General features: G+C 38.8%; 1 protein-coding gene across 1 annotated transcript; it reads right to left on the bottom strand.

Moving 5' to 3' along the window:
- Positions 1 to 1,804: 1,804 nt before the first annotated feature.
- OPN5 (opsin 5) lies at positions 1,805 to 18,225 on the bottom strand. The gene is given in 7 exon segments (XM_069851085.1): positions 1,805 to 2,021; positions 3,374 to 3,618; positions 6,454 to 6,788; positions 8,393 to 8,563; positions 10,957 to 11,076; positions 17,924 to 18,123; positions 18,125 to 18,225. Coding segments are annotated over 7 exon segments (1,236 nt in total). The 3' UTR covers positions 1,805 to 1,957.
- Positions 18,226 to 18,882: the final 657 nt, after the last annotated feature.

The raw sequence follows: 18,882 nt of genomic DNA on the forward strand, positions 1-18,882 counted from the left end.
GCAACTGTAGTGAAGAAATAAAACTGCCTTAATGAGAATGGTCTATAGAGGTGAAAGAACACAACTTCTTGGGGAAAAAAAACAGCAAAAAATACTGTACAGGTAATACTGTAACACCTACCTCTGTGAGTTCTCCTAGTGTTTATTCAAAACTCCTTTTCTAAAATATTGCAGAGGAGGAAACGATACTTTCTTCTACTCAGGTTAGGAAATTCAACAAAATTCAACTTCTACAACGTTGTCTGAATATCCTTTGAGAAAATGGCAACTGTTTGCAGAATGGGACTGCTGGGATATGCCAATAAACAACAAATTACTTTAAACCTCCATGATACTGTGTAGAAAACAAGATTAACATCACCACAGATCAGCTACAAAGAAGTTCAGTTCGGTATGGCAGGGAATATATGTTAAACACAATTGAGAAATAACAGCATGATAAAAAGCAACATTAAATGTTAAACAGGAAAACAATGAAACTCTTCCATAAATGCTCTCTTTCCTTAAAGGAACAATTCAGAAGAAAACTTTAACCCTCATAACTTCCTTATTTTTAATGAACAGTCATTATAAGTCTGTGTGGGAGACTATCATTTGTAATTAACTTATTTTTTATGGTATCATGTTCTTGCTAAAGAAATGACCCACAAACATCAAAATCATTATTTTAAGCATTAAAAAACTGCTTATACTAAATTGCCAATTTTAGGTCTGTAGTTATGCCTCTACCTTTAGTTTAATTAAAAAAAAAAAAAATAAAATGAATAATTACATCTCAGATTCAATACAGCTATTTTGGCTGCAGTAATCTGCAAGTCTTTGCAGGGCACATTGTTTTTCTATTGTGTATATTGGGAACTTGCAAGCTTTCTTCTGGTAGGACTGTTGTTTTCCTAAACCATTCCTAATCCTCATCTTTCCAGGGCTTAGCGTTTAAAAACTGGATACAACTTGACTTGAGAAAGTCTTCTCTGTAATCTTTCCCATGAACCCCCTGGTTTTGAGTCTGGTTTCATGCTTAGGATCGTGGAAGGATTTGTCATTTTATACTAAATAATGATCTCATAAAGAATGGTAGAAATTACAATACAAAGTGAAAAAAATCAAGTTACTTTCCAAGAAATCAAAGCTGTCTGCTTATTGCCATGACTTTTCACAATAATTTTGGCTGGAGTATGATAAAAAGATGTGCAAGCTTTTGGTTTGCTCACATTGGCATGTATGGAGCTGACTTCACTTAGGTTCTGCTTTTTTATTACAAGGTCATTAATAATTTCATATTGTTTAAATGAAACTAGCATTTGAGCAAGAGACCTGTCCCCTCTCACTCGTAAGTACTGACCTGTGGTGTATGAATGTAGCACTTCTGACCTTGCCTTGACTAAAACCAAAATATTTCTGAATATTAACGTGGTTTTAAGACAGCTTGTAGTCACATGAGTTGGAGGGGCATTCACAAGGGATAATCAGTGGGCTAATTTTTCTCCAGTGTGTGATTCAGAGCCCTGATAAGTGAAGTTTTGACTCTGATTTGTCCTCTAAGGAATTCTTTCTCTCATGCTCCAGCTCTCCACTGATTGCAGCAGGAATCTTGGGAGATCAGCTTTAGCAAACGATTGGCCTTTGTGAATACTTCACTTTCCATGAAGGAAAATATCATCCAAATTATCAATTCTGTTCCTACTAAAAAGAAAAAAAAGTGTTTCAAAGGCTCTGAAGTGAATAAAAAAATTTTGCATGTATGAATCTTTTCTGTTTCTTCTTCTGAGTACATAAAATACTTGCCCAACTATAATTGCACAGCTTCAGCCAGGATGGAGAGAATTACATTGCACACAGGACTAGGGAGTAAAATAAAAGTGTCATCAGGTTTTAATTTATTTACAGAAAGAGGAACTTGAGACAGTATGATTTTTTTGTCATCAGGTTTTCCTTTGCTTTGTGTAGAAGTGAACCTTCATACTTCCATTTGGGTTTCGTTCCTTACTGTCGAGTCTCTGTGTGCAGATATGGAATACATCCTATGGGAAAGAGAGAGCACAATCATTTTTTTTGTTCTTACCAAGATGACAATTAAATTTGTAATTCTAGAATGTGATTTTTCCCAATCATGTAGCTCACGTGCAGGCCTAGAAAGGCCAACTTGCATTCACCATGAGGGACTAGGTGAAACCTATTTCATAGAATCATTAGGTTGGAAAAGACCTTTGAGATCGTCAACTCCAACCTTCCGAATGGCAACGTGGAGGTTATAGACAAATCCAGAGTCTGAAGATTCACAGAATGTTACTTCAGGTTTGTCTCTCATTCACCTAAAACTGCAGGTAGGTTTTTGATAAACTATGAATTCAGCACTTCAAACAATTACAACCTATATAAACTCTGTGTGTTCTGCAGGTGGGATAAATCTGAGTGTAGGATTAAAGAATAATTTGCTAAGGGAAGCTGTTGAAGCTTAAGATATTGACTCACTCTCTGAACAATACATCAAAAAATGCTGGAATTGATAAGGTAATAATATGGATGATGAAATGACCTTGTGTCTCTAATAAGCACATACCAAGGAACACATATTCTAGGTTTTTGAAGCATGTTACTCGACTGGAATTCTATGGATTCACAGTCACTGACATGTGGTAGGGCATTTGTGGTCTTTCTATCAGTCTTCACTGCCAGATTAACATCCATCATTGTCTCGTTGTTGTTCAGTCACAGAAGCGAGATACTTTACTGGCATAAGACAGAACTAGAACCACTTTTCCTCCAAGTGCACAGCTAATGGTACCAGAAACTCTATCAGTGGGGAGCACAGAGTTTACCAGAAAGTTGGAAATAGAAAAGAAGCCGTTTATGAGATCTTATTACACTTTGGTTTGTCCATTTTGAGGTTCTTTTTCATTATGAGTGATACCTACAGGGTGATTAAGGAAAAATTGTCTCTCCTTCCTAATTCTGTGGCTAAAGGGCATAGTATTGTATTAAGAGGTTAATTAAATAAGGAGTTAACACAATTCTCTCGTTCACATCACTGGCAATAGAGGTCATCAACACCTACTGGAGATGACCCATACGATGACATGAAAGTAAAGGAACGGAAGAATAGGAGTGACCCATAAACCACTAAATCCAATGGCACTTTTTCCCAACTGTATCAATGGAGTGGCAGCTGAATCTAAAAGAATCATCTCCTTGCTTCTCTTTTTACACCTACAGTCACATTACAAATTTTCATAGCAAAAAAAGACCCTGAACAGGTCAGGGTCAAAACCAAGAAATAAGATGCAAAGAACAGTGTGTCTGCGTAGATCTTTCTTTGGTACATTTTGGGACCCTATGTACCTTAAGATATCTTACTTCTAAAAGAAGAAATTACCTTGAATTCTTCACAGAGCTCTCCTTCTGCAGTGTCTTCAATCCACCTGACCGGCAACAGGCAAACTTACAATCAATGACCTGGTAAATAATTGGGTTGTACATGGCTGCTGATTTTGCAAGCAAGGTTGGTACCACTGAAAACTGGATGGGAACTGAATCCGGCTGTCCAAACGCTGACCACACCGAGACCACAGCGTAAGGGATCCAGGCGATGAGGAACCCTGCGCAGATCAACATTGCCACCTTGTGTGAGGAAAACAGAGAAAGAGGTTGATCTAGGTAGACACTGACAGCACAGAACTAGGAGATTGCAAGTGAAATTGCCACAGAATGGAAGAGAAAAATAGTGACCCGCTTCAGGTAAATTTACAATATGAACAAAAGCTGTCACGCATTTCTCTTCTCTTTATCTAGTGCCTGTTTTTCTTTCACCTGAAACAGAGCAGTTAATGAGTGCGCTATCACAGAGCTTTAAAAATGTTATAAAGTTAGGCTAAATGTGAAGAAACTAACTTAGACTTCAGAAAATAACAGTTCTTTGACATCAAATTTAAACCATGTAAAGAGGAGAGTCTTCTGAAAATATACAGACTCTCTTTGTTAGGATAATATATAACACAGAACTCTGAAAGTCTTTTAAAATCTTAGCAAGATCCTTGAAATGAATGCAGGTTAAACTGGAGACATGTCTCATTGGGTTTTTGTTTGTTATTTTGGGTTTTTTTTTTCCTTTCTTATTTGCAGAGACCTTCACTTCTATAGCCTCTTCCAATCAAATGTTCTTCAGATTGGCAAAAAGAAATCCAGTCTCTTTTCCACACCAGAATGAAAGAAGCACACGCTGGGAAAGCAAAACCAGAAAAATAATTAAGTGCAGGTCTTCCAGATTCTGGGTCCTTTGAAATCATATTCCAAAGTTCATAAAATCAAAACCTTTGAAGATGTTTCCAGGACTGAATTAGATCCTGATGGTATGTGAGGGTGGGGGAACCTGAGTATCTCTGTAGGTGATTTTGGTTTTAGGAGAGTATATACCTGCCTAAATAAACTTGTGCTCCTTCTTTTGTATCACCTGATACCAGTCACCAAGACAGAAGCAAAGGGAATTAGGAAAAGCAGAAAAGAGAAGAGTTTGCAATACCCTGATGTAACGCAGAGCTTCTTCCACTCTTGCAGGTGGTGCTGATATCCCACAGAGAAGATGCCAAAACCCAGTGGGACCAATCGCCTGCTATGAGGTTGGCCACTGGTAATATAAGAAAGGAGAATATTTTGCCAAGCTAGGTTTATCTTCTGCCACAACCTGTTGAGGGCACGTTATGGCTTATCTGTCACTGGAAAAATGCCAATCATTTTAATCCCTTTTAAGACAAATACAGAACAAGTAAGCATAAAGTCATGTGCTGTCAGGTCTCTGGGTACACCCGTTCCAGCAGTTGAAAAATAACTGTATTTACATGGGTAATCCAGATTTGTAACTATTGGGAAATTCAATTGAGAGTGATAATTCTTTGGGGGCAAAATTTGTAATTAATAGACTTTACCTGAACCAGCCTGCAGTCAGACACAGGCTGATACAGCTTCAAATGACATCGTGCAATAATACATCTTGAAGAACATATGCCATTATACTGCTGTCTTTCATTGACTATTACTGCTTCCAGACTGACAGCATTACACTTGGACTCATTAGGAACAACGTAATTGGCAGTATTTTAAGAAATAAAAGTCATCAGAAAGCACAAGGGTTTTGGTTATTGCATAACCTTTTGTGGAGCCTATAGTTCCACATCTTGATATAGTTCCACATATTGTTTTCAGGGAAGTTTCATTCTTCTCTGCATTTTTTTGTTGTCTGTCATTGAAGAAACAGGGAATACAAGCCAAGGATCTTCAACACAGCGCATTATAAATTGTGTTGTGGTGTTAAAGGTGTTATGATGTAGACTTATTATCCATATTTTATAATGGAGACTTATTTTCCATATTTATATACGAACCAAAATTATGCTCTCCACTGTAGATCTGAGACAGAAGGGACAACCAGTGTTTTGACTCAAATTACATTAAAGTTTTACACGTTCCCTCCAATATGGCAAAAATAAATAAGCAACCTTAAATCGAAAGTTTTAATTGTTCTTCAAAGGAAAGGTGCTGAATAACCGTAAATCCATACTGTGCTGGAAGAAACCTTTTTAAAGGCAAGTACAGTTTTACTGGCTGCGTTGTCTGCAAGGACCATACAAACAGCTACCTGAGGTTCTCTGATGTTTCCAGGCATCATGCCACTTATGGCTGTATATTATATAACTTTCAGTTCAACTCCTCAAAAATGTAATAAAAATTGATCAGTCAAGAAAAAGATATTGCCTGTCTCCCTCTTGGCATGGCTGGCAGAGGCTGGTAAACCTTTTATAACTAAGGAATCTGGTTTTGTTCAGTACAAGTTTTTATTTTGCAAGATTCCTAGCACAATTGCAAATATCGGCAAGGATCGTGGCTCTCACTATTGCCAAATAGAAAACTGATTCAATCAGAAAAGGAAGATAGGATATGACCTAAGAGCAGATATTAATTCTATCACTTGAGTGTATTTTTATCAGCTGCACTTAACTGATAAATTATTTGTGTAAAAACAATTGCAATACAACAGGAGTGGCTTTAATTTGTCTTCATTAACAGAGGAGCATTAACTGTTTAAAAGTTTTATCTGCTTTTCTGTAATAACTTCGGGGTGCCTCAAACACCCTAAAATATTTCTTTACAACTGTTTCTGAAACCAAAGAGAGCTTTAGGACTGGGAGCCACAGGGAGGTGATGCAGTTTGTATAAGGTCACACAGGAAGGCTGTAGCAAACCTTCAACCTGAATCACGACCTGAGGGACTCAAGTGCCCTAATCCCAAAACTATGTTTCAGTGCCTGTCTCTTCCCATCTTGACAGTAATAGAAGAGAACACAAAAAAACACACCTTCAGAGCATTGCACTATCATTCAGAATAGAAGAGTACAGGGTTGAAATCTCCAAGACTGTTTTTACAACCCAACAAAGCAAACTGATTTGAATCTTCCTGCCTACCTTGGTCAGCTTCATCTCAAGTATGTGGCTGTTCTGAATCCTGGTATCGTAGTGAGCAACCTCTTTGGTGGATGACTTGACTTTTAAAATTATTTTGACATAGGAAAACACAATCACCGCAGTTGGGAACAGGAGGCAAAAGAAAAGAATGCTCAGAACAAAAGCCTGTCCAGCCACCGACGCCTGCGCCAACCACCAGTCCAGAGTGCAGGAGGTCCCAAAAGGTTCAGGGGCGTAGCTCCCCACACCAGCAAAAGGCACCGTAGCCCAGAATGTGGCATAGGCCCAGATTATTGCCAGACAGATAAACGCATGATGTCTCTTAAGCCAGGTACCTAGAAGATAAGTCAAGAGTTACAAGTTCAAGTCCATTTGTATTTCGCTCAATTTAACGCGTCATTTTACACCTGCAGTAAAAGTTTTCTTGGCTTTTCAACAATGAACCAATAGGGTTCATCTCATCTCCCTCTGGGTATTGATAGTGACCGCTGAGCTAGCCACCTGAACTCGTGTTGAGGGTTCCATCTGACTTTATTTCAGATCTTTTCTTTAAGCTATGATGATCTACATCCTAGAATAGTCTATACAGAAGCAATCCAAATAGCCAGCTCAGCAACGATCCTGGGATTCTTGCCTAGAAATTTTGAAAATTGCTTTGTGGTCAGTAGAGGCATATTCATAGTGTGTGGTCAGATGAGATGGAGGTTCAACCCATGTGAAGGACTAAGTGTATAGTTCAGCCTTCCATTATTTATTATGAAGGCTCGCTAGCTGCTGCTATTCCCAATCCTCCTGCATGTATTAACTGGCCAAATTTTGATGGATGCTTAATATAAATTATTAAATCAAATGACTGAAAGACAAGTCTTTACAGAGGATGCATCGTACCCACAATTTATTTTTACTTTGTCATTCTTTTCCAGTACAGTAAATCACCATGTGTGTATGGTCAGAATTATTCTTCTATGGTGTTTCCATGTATCTTTGACATTTATTTTATTAAACACTAATGGCATTCCCAGAGTTGTAGAATAAAATATTGTCATTCTGCTTATCTTTCAAACAACTATATTTAATCAATAAAAGCTTCAGTTTACAAGCTTCCTATCATCACCTATGTTCAACATGTTAGATTCAGCTAGGACTAACACATTAAACCCTACATTTTACACAGAAATTCAAACTTTCAGTTCCTAGATGCAAACATTTCTTGTAACTTAACACCAGTTAAGAGATCAGTTTTATGTCCCTCAGGTTGTATGGGCAAGTAATTTCTTATATGTAAAGTCACCTTGAGTCTTTCCTATGTTATGTTGAGGGGTTAGTCCCTTCCAATACAAGAAAAACATCCTTTATAACTGGTGACAGCATCCATTAACTAGAAAGAATGAAGCATGTAATACTTCATATTCAAGAGGTACAAGATATGGATAGATATGGTGATATCAGCTTCATTGCTAAATTTATTTCACCCTTTCAGGTTACATCTCTGTATTAGAGTGACAATATCACATTTATTATGACCTATTGCGTATCCAGATTTTTTAGATGTTTTAAATAGCTCACCATATATCTTAAAGGAATTTAGGAGTCTAATAAGGAACACTTTTGTGCATTGGGCCATAAGACCCTGCAAGATACAGAATACTTGAATCTATTAACGTCAGTAGGACTTGACAGACAAAGTGATATATCTATGAGTGGTTACTAAAACTTACAGCTTAAGCAGTAAGAAGAGAAAAAACAATGAAGGTGTTATGTTCAGCAATACAAATTTAGCTGGGACTACTAGGGTCATACAAATAAGTTCCTTTGATCTGTGTATTCCCCTTTATATTTTACAAAAGCATTTTAAAGAGTTAAAGCATCATTTCAGTCTAGAAAACTACCATGTAATATAATTTTTCTGTAGTCATTTAATAGAGCTTTTCTTTCTTACCGTAAGACAAGTGGCAGATCTTTAGGTATCTATCCAGGCTGACAGCTGTCATGGTAATAAGGCTCCCACAGCCAAAGAAGAAACCAGCCCATCCATACCAGCGGCAGCCCATCCATCCAAAGATCCAGCGGTGAGAAAAGAAGGAAATTATACTGAAGGGCTTTCCTACAACTTCAAACGGAGAAAAGAATGTCAGTTGACTGATAAAACCCTTCACTGATAAAATCACTCTTTTCCAGAAAAGCAAATCCTCCTCTTTCCCCAACGTAATACCAGTAAAAATGCTCTGCAACGTGGAAAGAGAGGACTTCATGCACAACACACATGATGACTTGAATGTCCTTCATTCACAAGACTAAGCACAAGGCAGTTGTAGCTAGATCCTGTAGCATCTATGCTGCAGTAGGATGATAAAAATCTGCTGGGAAAAGGTGCTTTACTGCAGACCATGGATGACAAGTAAACCCATGGTATTGGGCATGTGCAAGCTCTTCCCACTATGAAAACGTAAGAATATGTTTTAAGTCCACATGTAAACTCATGTCAGTACATAAGCAGTATGGTTTCTGGGTAAGTCCAGGTTTACAACAGGCACAGACCTAGTTAGGCTGTATCTCCATAGCCAACTGAGTGTCTTCAAACACAAGATAAAGGAATTTGCCTTCAAAGAGGACTTCTGCAAACCTACCAAGGCCCAGCAATAGGATGCAGACCATGCTGAAACATTAGTTTAAAAACGACGATGGTGCTGTTGTTGAAGCATGGACTCGAGCTGTGGAAGGGGTTTCAGCTCCTGTCCATACCACACTCTTCCTTGGTGACTCTCAGCAAGTCACCTGGTCACAGATATTAAAAAGTTTTAAGCATCCCCAAACAGAAGGGAAATACCTAACAGTTTTGGAGGCTCTGTCCTAGTGGCACCTTAGCTCATGTCTCCATTTATAAGGGGGTGGTTCATTATGGAAGAAGTGAAGTCAGGGCTTCTGTTGTTCCTTCCTCACTTTAAAACAGATTAACATCACTCATATTCTTTGTAAATATCATGAAAAGGAGTAAGTTTGGAAAATGAGATTTTTCTAGTCAGAAATCTCCACTTCCAGGTATTTTTTTCAACTTTTTGTCTCAAAATAGAGAAAAAAAATCAACCTTTAATTGAATGGAAGACTAAAAAATTTAAAATCTAGGAATATTAGTATGTTTTCCAGATCCTTCATTACTATTTACCAGGCTGACCTGAAATGGTCCAAGGCCCAAACAGTTCAATGGCAACATTTAAACAACATTAAATATTAAATTCCACCTTCCTGTGACTATATTTCTTCCTGCACAGGAGTGTCCAGAGCACCTCACGGAGTTGAAAATATCCCAGCTGCCTTGGACAAGTTTCCCTGGCTGAACAGCACTATCTATAATATCACAGCAGCTCGATGAATTGGTTTATAAAGAAGACTAAGAAGGTCTTGCAGACTGCAATTCTCTCAAGTAACTTATTCATAGAAATCAAGACAAAAGTCTATTTTGTTGAAGTGATCCATAGAAAAACATTTTTGATTGTTCCCATAAATATTCTCTTTCAGATCAAACTGATGCAAAACTAAACGTTCTTTTTCTCATTCTTAACAGAATATTAAAACATTTCCGTCAAAATAAAATCTTGCAGAAAATGGCCTTTGATCTATTTTCTATGCCAAAAATCATCGTGATTGAAAACATTTCAAAATAAGACTTATTTTTAAACAAAGTGTTCTGGAATTCTTTTCCTTTAGCTGAAGCCTGTAAGGAAAAGTTGATATAATATGTGCTTTTCTCCAAGCAGAAGCAATTTATTTTAATTTTTCAAGCAAAAGCTGACCTTGCTGATTAAGGTTTCTAGAAAAACATGAAATATCTCAAGGTTTAAGACATATGCTACGAATCAGCAACTTTAATGATGTAAATCTTTTCCAGCTCTAAAGGCTAAAACACTTATTTGCTCAAAATCCGATTGCTGTTCAGTGACTTAGGGCTGGGAACATGGAATCAGTGGAAAAGAGCCCAATGTAGTTTTGAACAAGCAGCTGGTGCCACCCTGTGGAAATCATCAGGAAGCAGAGCCATGGCAGAACCTGTTTCTTGAACGAGGTGCCAAGATAAGTGTGTGAAATAGGAAGATTTGGGGAAAAAAAGAAGTCCAATCTTCACTCCAATCAATTCAGCAGAGAACACAAATCGTATATTTTGAGTCAATGCATTACGTTAACAAGAAAAAAAAAGGAAAGATAAGGTAGATATAGTATGTACAGCTGTGCTAGTCACATTTTGTTTTAATTACAAAACTTAAACCTCAGCAAACAGGACTTTTGCCTGATTAATATAACCAATCCTATATTTTTCCTCTTCACTTTTCATTTCTTTCCATCAAGTCGTTCAGGAATGTTATTTTGTACCCTTCCCACTTTGTTATATGCAAACAATAGAACAAAAACCATTTGGGGTTCCCCATGCCTTCCAGAGGACTGTTTCTTGCTGCTGCCAGAAAGAATAGTGAGAAAGCAAAAATGAGTGAAAACAAGACAGGAAATTACCTGAAATGCCTAGATCACACACTGCTAAATTAACAGTCATTATCTCAGCAGGTCTTAACTTCTTTTTGCGTTTTGAGGACATATAAATAACGTATCCATTTCCCAAGGTTGAAAGAATCCCTAGAAAAATATAAAATAGTTAAAAAAGAAAACCAATAAAATCAGGATTCTCCTCAAGACCAATAATATTCCACCTTCCTTGTGAAATTTTCTGATAATTTCAGCCAGAACTTGTAGTCCCAACCCTAGATATTTCACTCTGAAGCATGATCATCTCATCCTTATTATGCAGCTCATAGAGACAGTTACTGTAGGTATCTCCCTCCCACAACAAATGCTGTTTTTTCCTCTGCAGCAGGATGTTGCCTTCGCCACCTGAGCCTGCACAACTCTCATTTGAATGCATCTGATATAAATCCCACCATTCTTCTGTCCTGACTAACCTCGTTGGTCTCACAAACACTTATACAACCCCAAGAACAAAAAAACTGTCTGTAATCAGGCTGACAGTCTCTGATCAACCTTAGTTTTATTAAATACTATAATCAGAGTTTGAGAGATAAATTTCTAAGATAATGTTAAGCAAGATATTAATATCACATCTTAAACTTTACAATAAAAACCTATCATAAGAAAGGGAAATAAAAAAAATCTGATTTTAACTTCCAGATGGAATTCAGTGCATGAGGAGGGATCCTGGTCACATTGACTGACATATTTTTTGCCATATCACTATGCAAGGACTTGCAGGGATCAACACTGCAAGTAGATAATGAGCCATAGAGCTAATTAACACACACTGGTACCAAAAACTACAGGTTTTCTGGTTTCCATTTTCCTTAAAGAAAATCATTTCTTCACTAACTCATGTGTGAAAGAGTTTGAGTCCAGAGTTGAAGCACAGGATGGCACACAACGTGCCTTTCAGGAAGAAAATCACCCCTGAAGGTGAACACCATGAAGGTACCGTGGCCCATGGAGGTCTCACACCAGAGCAGAGGAGACAAGTAAGGAGAGAGAAGCAGAAGAAAAGAGTGAAAAGTGAAGAGTGGCAGAAATCCCACCTTCCTGACCCACCACTGCTGCACCAAAGGGACCTACAAAACAGGGCATTAAGGGAGAAGTTGGAGTGAAGTTCAGCCTGGGAAAGGAGAGGTGTTTTCCCAAAGCATTTTGGTTTGCCATGTTTGTTTCTCACCACTTGAACCAGTAATTAACTGGTTTCAGTTAAGTTAAATTCCCTAGGATGAGTCTGTTTTGCCCACAGCAGTCACTGTGAGTGGTCTCTCTGTCTTTACCTCCACTCTGTCTTTATCTCCACTGCTTTTGCTCCTGGTCCCACTGCCGGGGCCGTAAGCAAGTGGCTGCCCTGGGTGCTGGGTTGATGGCCAACCTTCCCACTGTTATAAAAGAGTCATAAATAACTCAACTTTCCTCTGTCGATGAGGCAGGAAAGTCACTCTTTGTGGTGCCTCCCTACACATGGCTCTGGGGGTGCAAAATCAGCTGTTATCCATGGATCAAAAAGAGCCCAGCAGCACCCCCATCCACCCAGCAATGCCATCCCCTCCAAATATTGTCTCTTTGAGCCCCACGTAATTTTCCTCAGAGTCTGCTGGGAGGCCAAACCTCAGGAAATAAACCTCAGGAGTTAAATGGGTGTTTCCTCTGGCCCATCGATGGAACAATCCCCTTGCAGGGCTGCCATGTCCTCCTGGAACCGAGAATTCCAGCCTGGGGACATCCATGAGGTAGAGAGAAAAATGGTTCCCAGAGACTAAAACTAGACTATTTGTCAAGAAATACAAGTAATTGTAACCAAAAATTTACCAAACTCAGGAGAAAAATACTTGGATTTTCAATTTTTCAGTAATAAATGCAACAACTGTCTAATTGAAAACACTTTTTATTTTTATGCTGACAGTTTTGTTTTCTATATTACTTTAAAAAATAAGCAGGACAGAAGCTGGCTTACCATTTAATATTAGATTTTCTTAGCAAATTTGATTTGTCCTTGGCGAATTCTTATTGCTCTGAAAACTTAATCTGAATTCTAAGTAGGTAGAGATATTAATTTGAATTATTTTCTTCCTTGCAGCTAAGTGAATGAATCTCAGTGTTGCTGTACATTTGTCATATATCGCAATCCTTTTCTCTCTTAAAGCCATTTTCTCTCTAACATTATTTAGGATATCTATGTGCCAGCATATCTTTCAAAAGCACCTGACATTTTCCTGAATCGTTTTCAGCTGACTGGGAGTCCAGAGAGATGTCTTCATCAGACAAGCCTCTGAAGGAACTGCTCCTTATTATTAGCAATATTTCAGAGAGCGCCAGCCCACTGACCTCCTCATCCTACAGCTGGAAGGGTCCAGTGATGATTTAAGTTGCCTTTTGTCTACACCTGTATCTGACCATTGCTTAACTCGATTATTTTTTAAGTCTTTGGTGATAGAAGCTTTTTAAGTTCCCTAGATGAGTTATCTAATGCTTCATTTTTCCTACTATTAGAAAGATCTTCCTAATAGCTAGCTGAAGGCCATGGTGGTGGAGGCTCCCAGATCTGGTAGGTGCTGGCAGGTTGTGTGCCTGGGCAAAGCCTGGGGTTGAAAACAGAAGGAAAAGGTCTTCAGATACACAATGAAGGCTCTTTTCCAGATGGAAACAGCTGAGGACACAACTGTCCATGGCATCATAACACCTTGAATCCTGTGTTCAGTTCTGGCCCCTCACCACAAGAAGGATGTTGAGGCTCTGGAGCGAGTCCGGAGAAGAGCAACGAAGCTGGTGAGGGGGCTGGAGAACAGGCCTTATGAGGAACGGCTGAGAGAGCTGGGGGTGTTTAGCCTGGAGAAGAGGAGGCTGAGGGGAGACCTCATTGCTCTCTACAACTACCTGAAAGGAGGTTGTGGAGAGGAGGGAGCTGGGCTCTTCTCCCAAGTGACAGGGGACAGGACAAGAGGGAATGGCCTCAAGCTCCACAAGGGGAGGTTCAGGTGGAACATTAGGAAAAAATTTTTCACAGAAAGGGTCATTGGGCACTGGCAGAGGCTGCCTGGGGACGGGGTTGATTCACCTTCCCTGGAGGGGTTTTAAAGATGGGTGGACAAGGTGCTGAGGGGCATGGTTTAGTGTTTGATAGGAATGGTTGGACTCGATGATGCGGTGGGTCTTTTCCAACCTGGTTATTCTATGATTTTATGATTTTATGATTCTGTGATTCTATTATGTAAATACACATGAAGAGACAAGGATGAAGTAACTGAAAAAGTGATACCTACAGAGAAAGAGCCAGCCTGCAGCAAAATGTGGAAGTGTATAAAAGAAGAAATCTAAACATTTAAAGTAAGATTCTTTTCCTCCAACCTGACAGCAATGATAAACCATCAGAGAAATAAAAAAAAATAATAAAGGGGGAAAGAAGATAGTTCAGGATTTTGTTTTCAATTAAGCTGTTTCATAACACGCTGAGGAAACGTGCAACAACAGTTTGTAAATCAATAGTTACTTGCTATGGACTTTAAAAGAATCTGACAACCAGTGTGTATCCTCCACACAGCAGTCAGATTACCCAGCCGTACAGTAAATCAATCAAGTCAGTGTTAAAAAAAGCTAGAGGGGGAAGTGACAAGCTGAAAAGAATTAGGTTCTTATAACCACATGTCCTGTTTGACCTCAGTTTTCCAGAAAATTTAAAAAAAAAGCACATGGAAATTAGCTAGTTAGGACAAAAGGTGATACGTCCACAGAGAAATTGTCACAGATTGGTCAAGAACCTCAATTTCCTCCAAAGACAAAAGAATATATTTTTTGTATTTTCTTACTGTAATATTGAAAATAATCTTCAAAGGAATAGGAGACACAGTTGAGTGGCAGAAGGTGACAATGACCAGGTTTCGCCTGAACAACAATTTACGATAAAAAACATAAATATACCCTCGCTGGGTAGAGGGGTGGAATGCTCTGGCTCAGTTTTCACTTTTTTTTTGCAGATTACACAGTTTACAAAATAAATCTACAATACTGCAGAGTTACCACAGGACACAACTGCGCCCCAGAGCTATTTAAGCACATAAGTTTTACTTACTATTTTGGCTACCTGGGAGCTGGGATTAACTATAAAGCTGCTAATTAAAGCAAATTTGCAGCTTTGGCACACCTTTTTTGTGGAATTTGGCATCAATGAATAGTTTCATAGAGCTGGATTTCCTACTCCACTACCTCAAGGTCCACTGTCCACCACCAAAAATCTCTGCATGGCAGTTCTTCACATCCCAACAGAAACACAGAACTGTCAGAAATCAGCTTAGTGGAGAAGAAGATTTAGGATTATTTTTCCCTGCAGAAAGTAAAAATAGGCACTCATATATTTGCCTGGGAATAAAAAAAGATTCATTTCCTTTTAAGTAAATTCTCATATTTTTGCAAGCCCAAGCTATTATTAAAATGTTGCCATCTGCCTAAACAAGAATGAGTAATAAAATATGGATCTGCACATCAACAGAAGCTAATAGAGGAACCCCCAAGGCCATAAGCTAAATTAATTTAGTAAGGTACAACTTGCATGTGAAGCATTAGCCCAAGCAAAGCCTTTTTTTTCTTTCTTAGTAAGAAAAATTTATTTAAAGGCTATTTTACCCCATCTATTCACGAGCACAGAAGACCTGACATTGCTCCTTCCACCAGTTTTGCTTAATTCCATCTCTTTGTAGCTTAGCTCTGAAGGGTAATCCATAACTGTCTTGTTCTTCATGCAAACCCTTATAAAAGTGGGAGGGGGCTGTACTTCTATTGGCCTCTGGCAAATTAATACCTGTTGCTGTATTTCATGCAGTGCCTAAAATACTGCTGAAAAACATGAAACCAGTTGCTGTTGCTGAAATGGCTGTGGCTACAACCGACCAGCAGCTAAGCAATGACTGCTTGAAATCATTTTAATGATTGCTAGAAGGAATTAAAACTATCTGTGCAGGACAACTGTGGTATCTTATAGATGCAAGTCCAAGGAAGGTGCAAATACAGCATTTACAGGCAAATGCGAAACATTAGGCTCTAATGAAAGCTCTTACTGGAGTGAGTGATGACCATGCAGGTAAAGTAGCCAAATAAAATGCAATGCAAAATGAACTGATGAAAAAATAAGTTAAGTCCAGAGCAAAATGTAGGATGTGTTGTCTAGAGCCACACCTGGACACAGCAGAGCTGTGGCTTGACCTCTCCTGCCGTGGGCACTTTGTACAATGAGTCCACCACAGGCTGTTTGATGTCAAGTCCACAGCACCAGGAAGGTGGGACACTTAGTGATAAGACTAATATCAAAATTATTATCATCTCTTTATAAATTACAATTTTAGTCTCCTCACACTGCTCATGTGAATCTGCTCCTTCATGGTCAGCTTTTTGGTTTGCCGCTGGAAATTCATTATTTCTGTTTCTTGCCTTAATTTGATTGTATCTATATTTTTCAAGATGCTTCACAACTGACGGGGGTGTTTCTTTGGAAACAGATAAATCTACACTAAATGCAACCAATACAATAAGGCAACACAGTGTACACTGGAAGGATTCATTTCAACTCCTCAGACATATTTCCCAGGATTAAAACTAAATTTGTTTAGCCGAGCGAAAAAAGAACCAAAGGGGGTTGTTTTGGACAGTTCAATGAAGACAACGGTCTGCATAGCAGCAGAACATATGTAAAAATCTAGGATAAATATAATTGAAAAAGGAATTCAGAGGAGCTGAGATGGCAGGTGAAGATTTATCTCTATGCTGTTCTCGGTATACATGCACCGGTTTGTATTAGACAAAAGCAGAAGATAAATAAGAAATAAGCATTATTCAAGCTTTTGATAGACCTCCACTGCAGAAAATATTAGATTACTTGGAATGGTTGAGGGAAAGGCAGTGAGAAAGAGCAGGAATGAGAGCAGTAAAATAGCAAATGAGAAACATGAAGGTAGGACTGAAAGATCTTTGCATTTTGTGCAGAACTGATAGAAGAGAATTAATCAAACTTAAACTAAATGTTAAGGAATATACTATACAGCTTGTATTCATCCTGGTGTCCAGCCATCTGACACTGGGAGCCCAGTTTGGTGCAACACAGTTACATGACCTTAGCTCAGCTTTACTGAGAAAATAGCTGTGAGAAACCACATAAACTAGAGCCAGAAAACATAGGGAAACCTAAACCACGGGAAGAAGCGTAAGCGTTGAGGCAACAGTTAGAAGCTCAAAAAGCAAAGGTATTGACACAAAATATACGACCTTGCCCCCATGCTCAGAGAAAAGATGGTAAATCATCAAGAAGAAGGACAATTTCATTCCTAGAAGCAATAGAGACCAGTGTTTTCCTAGTGAATGACAGCTCCTTGGCATATGAATACTTAACGTAGAAATCAGTCTCAGCTGTCATCTGTGTGCACTAACCAACAAATAATTGTATTTATTCTGCTTGAAAAGTCACTTTGCACATGGTAAAAGACTCCATAATGAAAGGAAGTGGTGTTAGGCAGAGAATACAATTCAACATAATACGTAACAGGACAGCTGATGCCAGGAGCTGAGCAAGATTCAAACGAGCACATCTGAGGGTGTTCTCTTTGCTGCTTAGGCACGTGAGAAAGGCTTTGGAAACAGGACATAAAAACCTTATGGCATAAGGACAAAAGTAAGTTCTGGCCAGGAAAAATCAAAGTGCAAGCTAGTAACCTATCAGTAGAAAAAAAAAAGAGTATTTCTTCACTTTTTGCTGGAAGGTCCACTGCCTGGAGCAGCATTTTCTATTGACACCACTGACACCATATTTTTAAGACATCCTCTCCTCTCTCTGCTAGATCTTTCTTTCAAGTATGAAGAAATATGTAATTACACATCTAACACACAGAAGCTTCTGCCTTCTTTAGGAGTGCCTGCAGGGGTGCAGTGACAGTCTTATTTCAAAGATGAATTGTAAAATCCTTACCAATCACTGTCAAATAAAACCCAGCCACAATGTCAGCTTCTCTAGAAAGCTTTGATGCAAAGGGATCTTCCTTCTGGAGGTAGTGAGGGAGGTCGCCTTCCTGGGAGGAAGTGTTGTGGTCTGGTGCCATCCCATTCATGTCCAGCTCAGTGTCTGAAAAACAGTAGAACAGAGTTTGCAAGAGGTCACTAGGAAACACAAAGATATTTGTTTTCATAAACAAGATTTATCCCCTTGTCTTCACTTCTGCTCCTCTGGCTCCCAGGGTATTTCAGGATCCAATTCAAAACTGCATAAAGCATCCTGCCACCATTTATTTCATTACTTGCCTTATCCAATAATAAATATCATGATTCATATGGCACTCATCATGATAATTCATCTGAGCAGAATCTAGGTACAAATGTGCTGCAGCATTCAAGCCAGGGTCTCTGAAGTGAGAGGTGTCGCTGCCCATCGCAAGAGGCTGGAACTGGATGATGTTTAAGGTCCCTTCCAACCCAAACTATTGTATGATTCTATCTAAAAGGGCTTCATGTTTCTGGCTGGGTGTAAGTGTGACCTCAGGCTGAGAATACAGAAAAAAACAACCAGGGCAATTGTTTGTGTCTGAATTGCTTCATTGCTCAATGTGTTTAATGCACACTGAACTTCTTGTCTTTACCCATGCACACTGTTCCCATAATCCCAAGAAACTGGGAATTATCAGTTAGACAGTCTCAGCAATTTCTTCATATCCTGAGGGGCACTATGTCTACAGATGGTAGCTCTCTGAATTTTACATTTAAGTGAAAAGTTACACCTCTAAATTCCCCTTAGAGTTATTGAGGTGGTGGGTTCTAACACAGATAACTTTACAGGGTTGTGGCTATAAACAGTAATTGGCTATTACAGTTATGATAACACAGCAAGAGTATTAAATAACAGACTCATCTAGGCAAGCTTGTTGAGCTTTTCCT

The sequence above is a fragment of the Phaenicophaeus curvirostris genome, chromosome 2, assembly GCF_032191515.1.
Source record: "Phaenicophaeus curvirostris isolate KB17595 chromosome 2, BPBGC_Pcur_1.0, whole genome shotgun sequence".
Classification (NCBI taxonomy): Eukaryota; Metazoa; Chordata; class Aves; order Cuculiformes; family Cuculidae; genus Phaenicophaeus; species Phaenicophaeus curvirostris.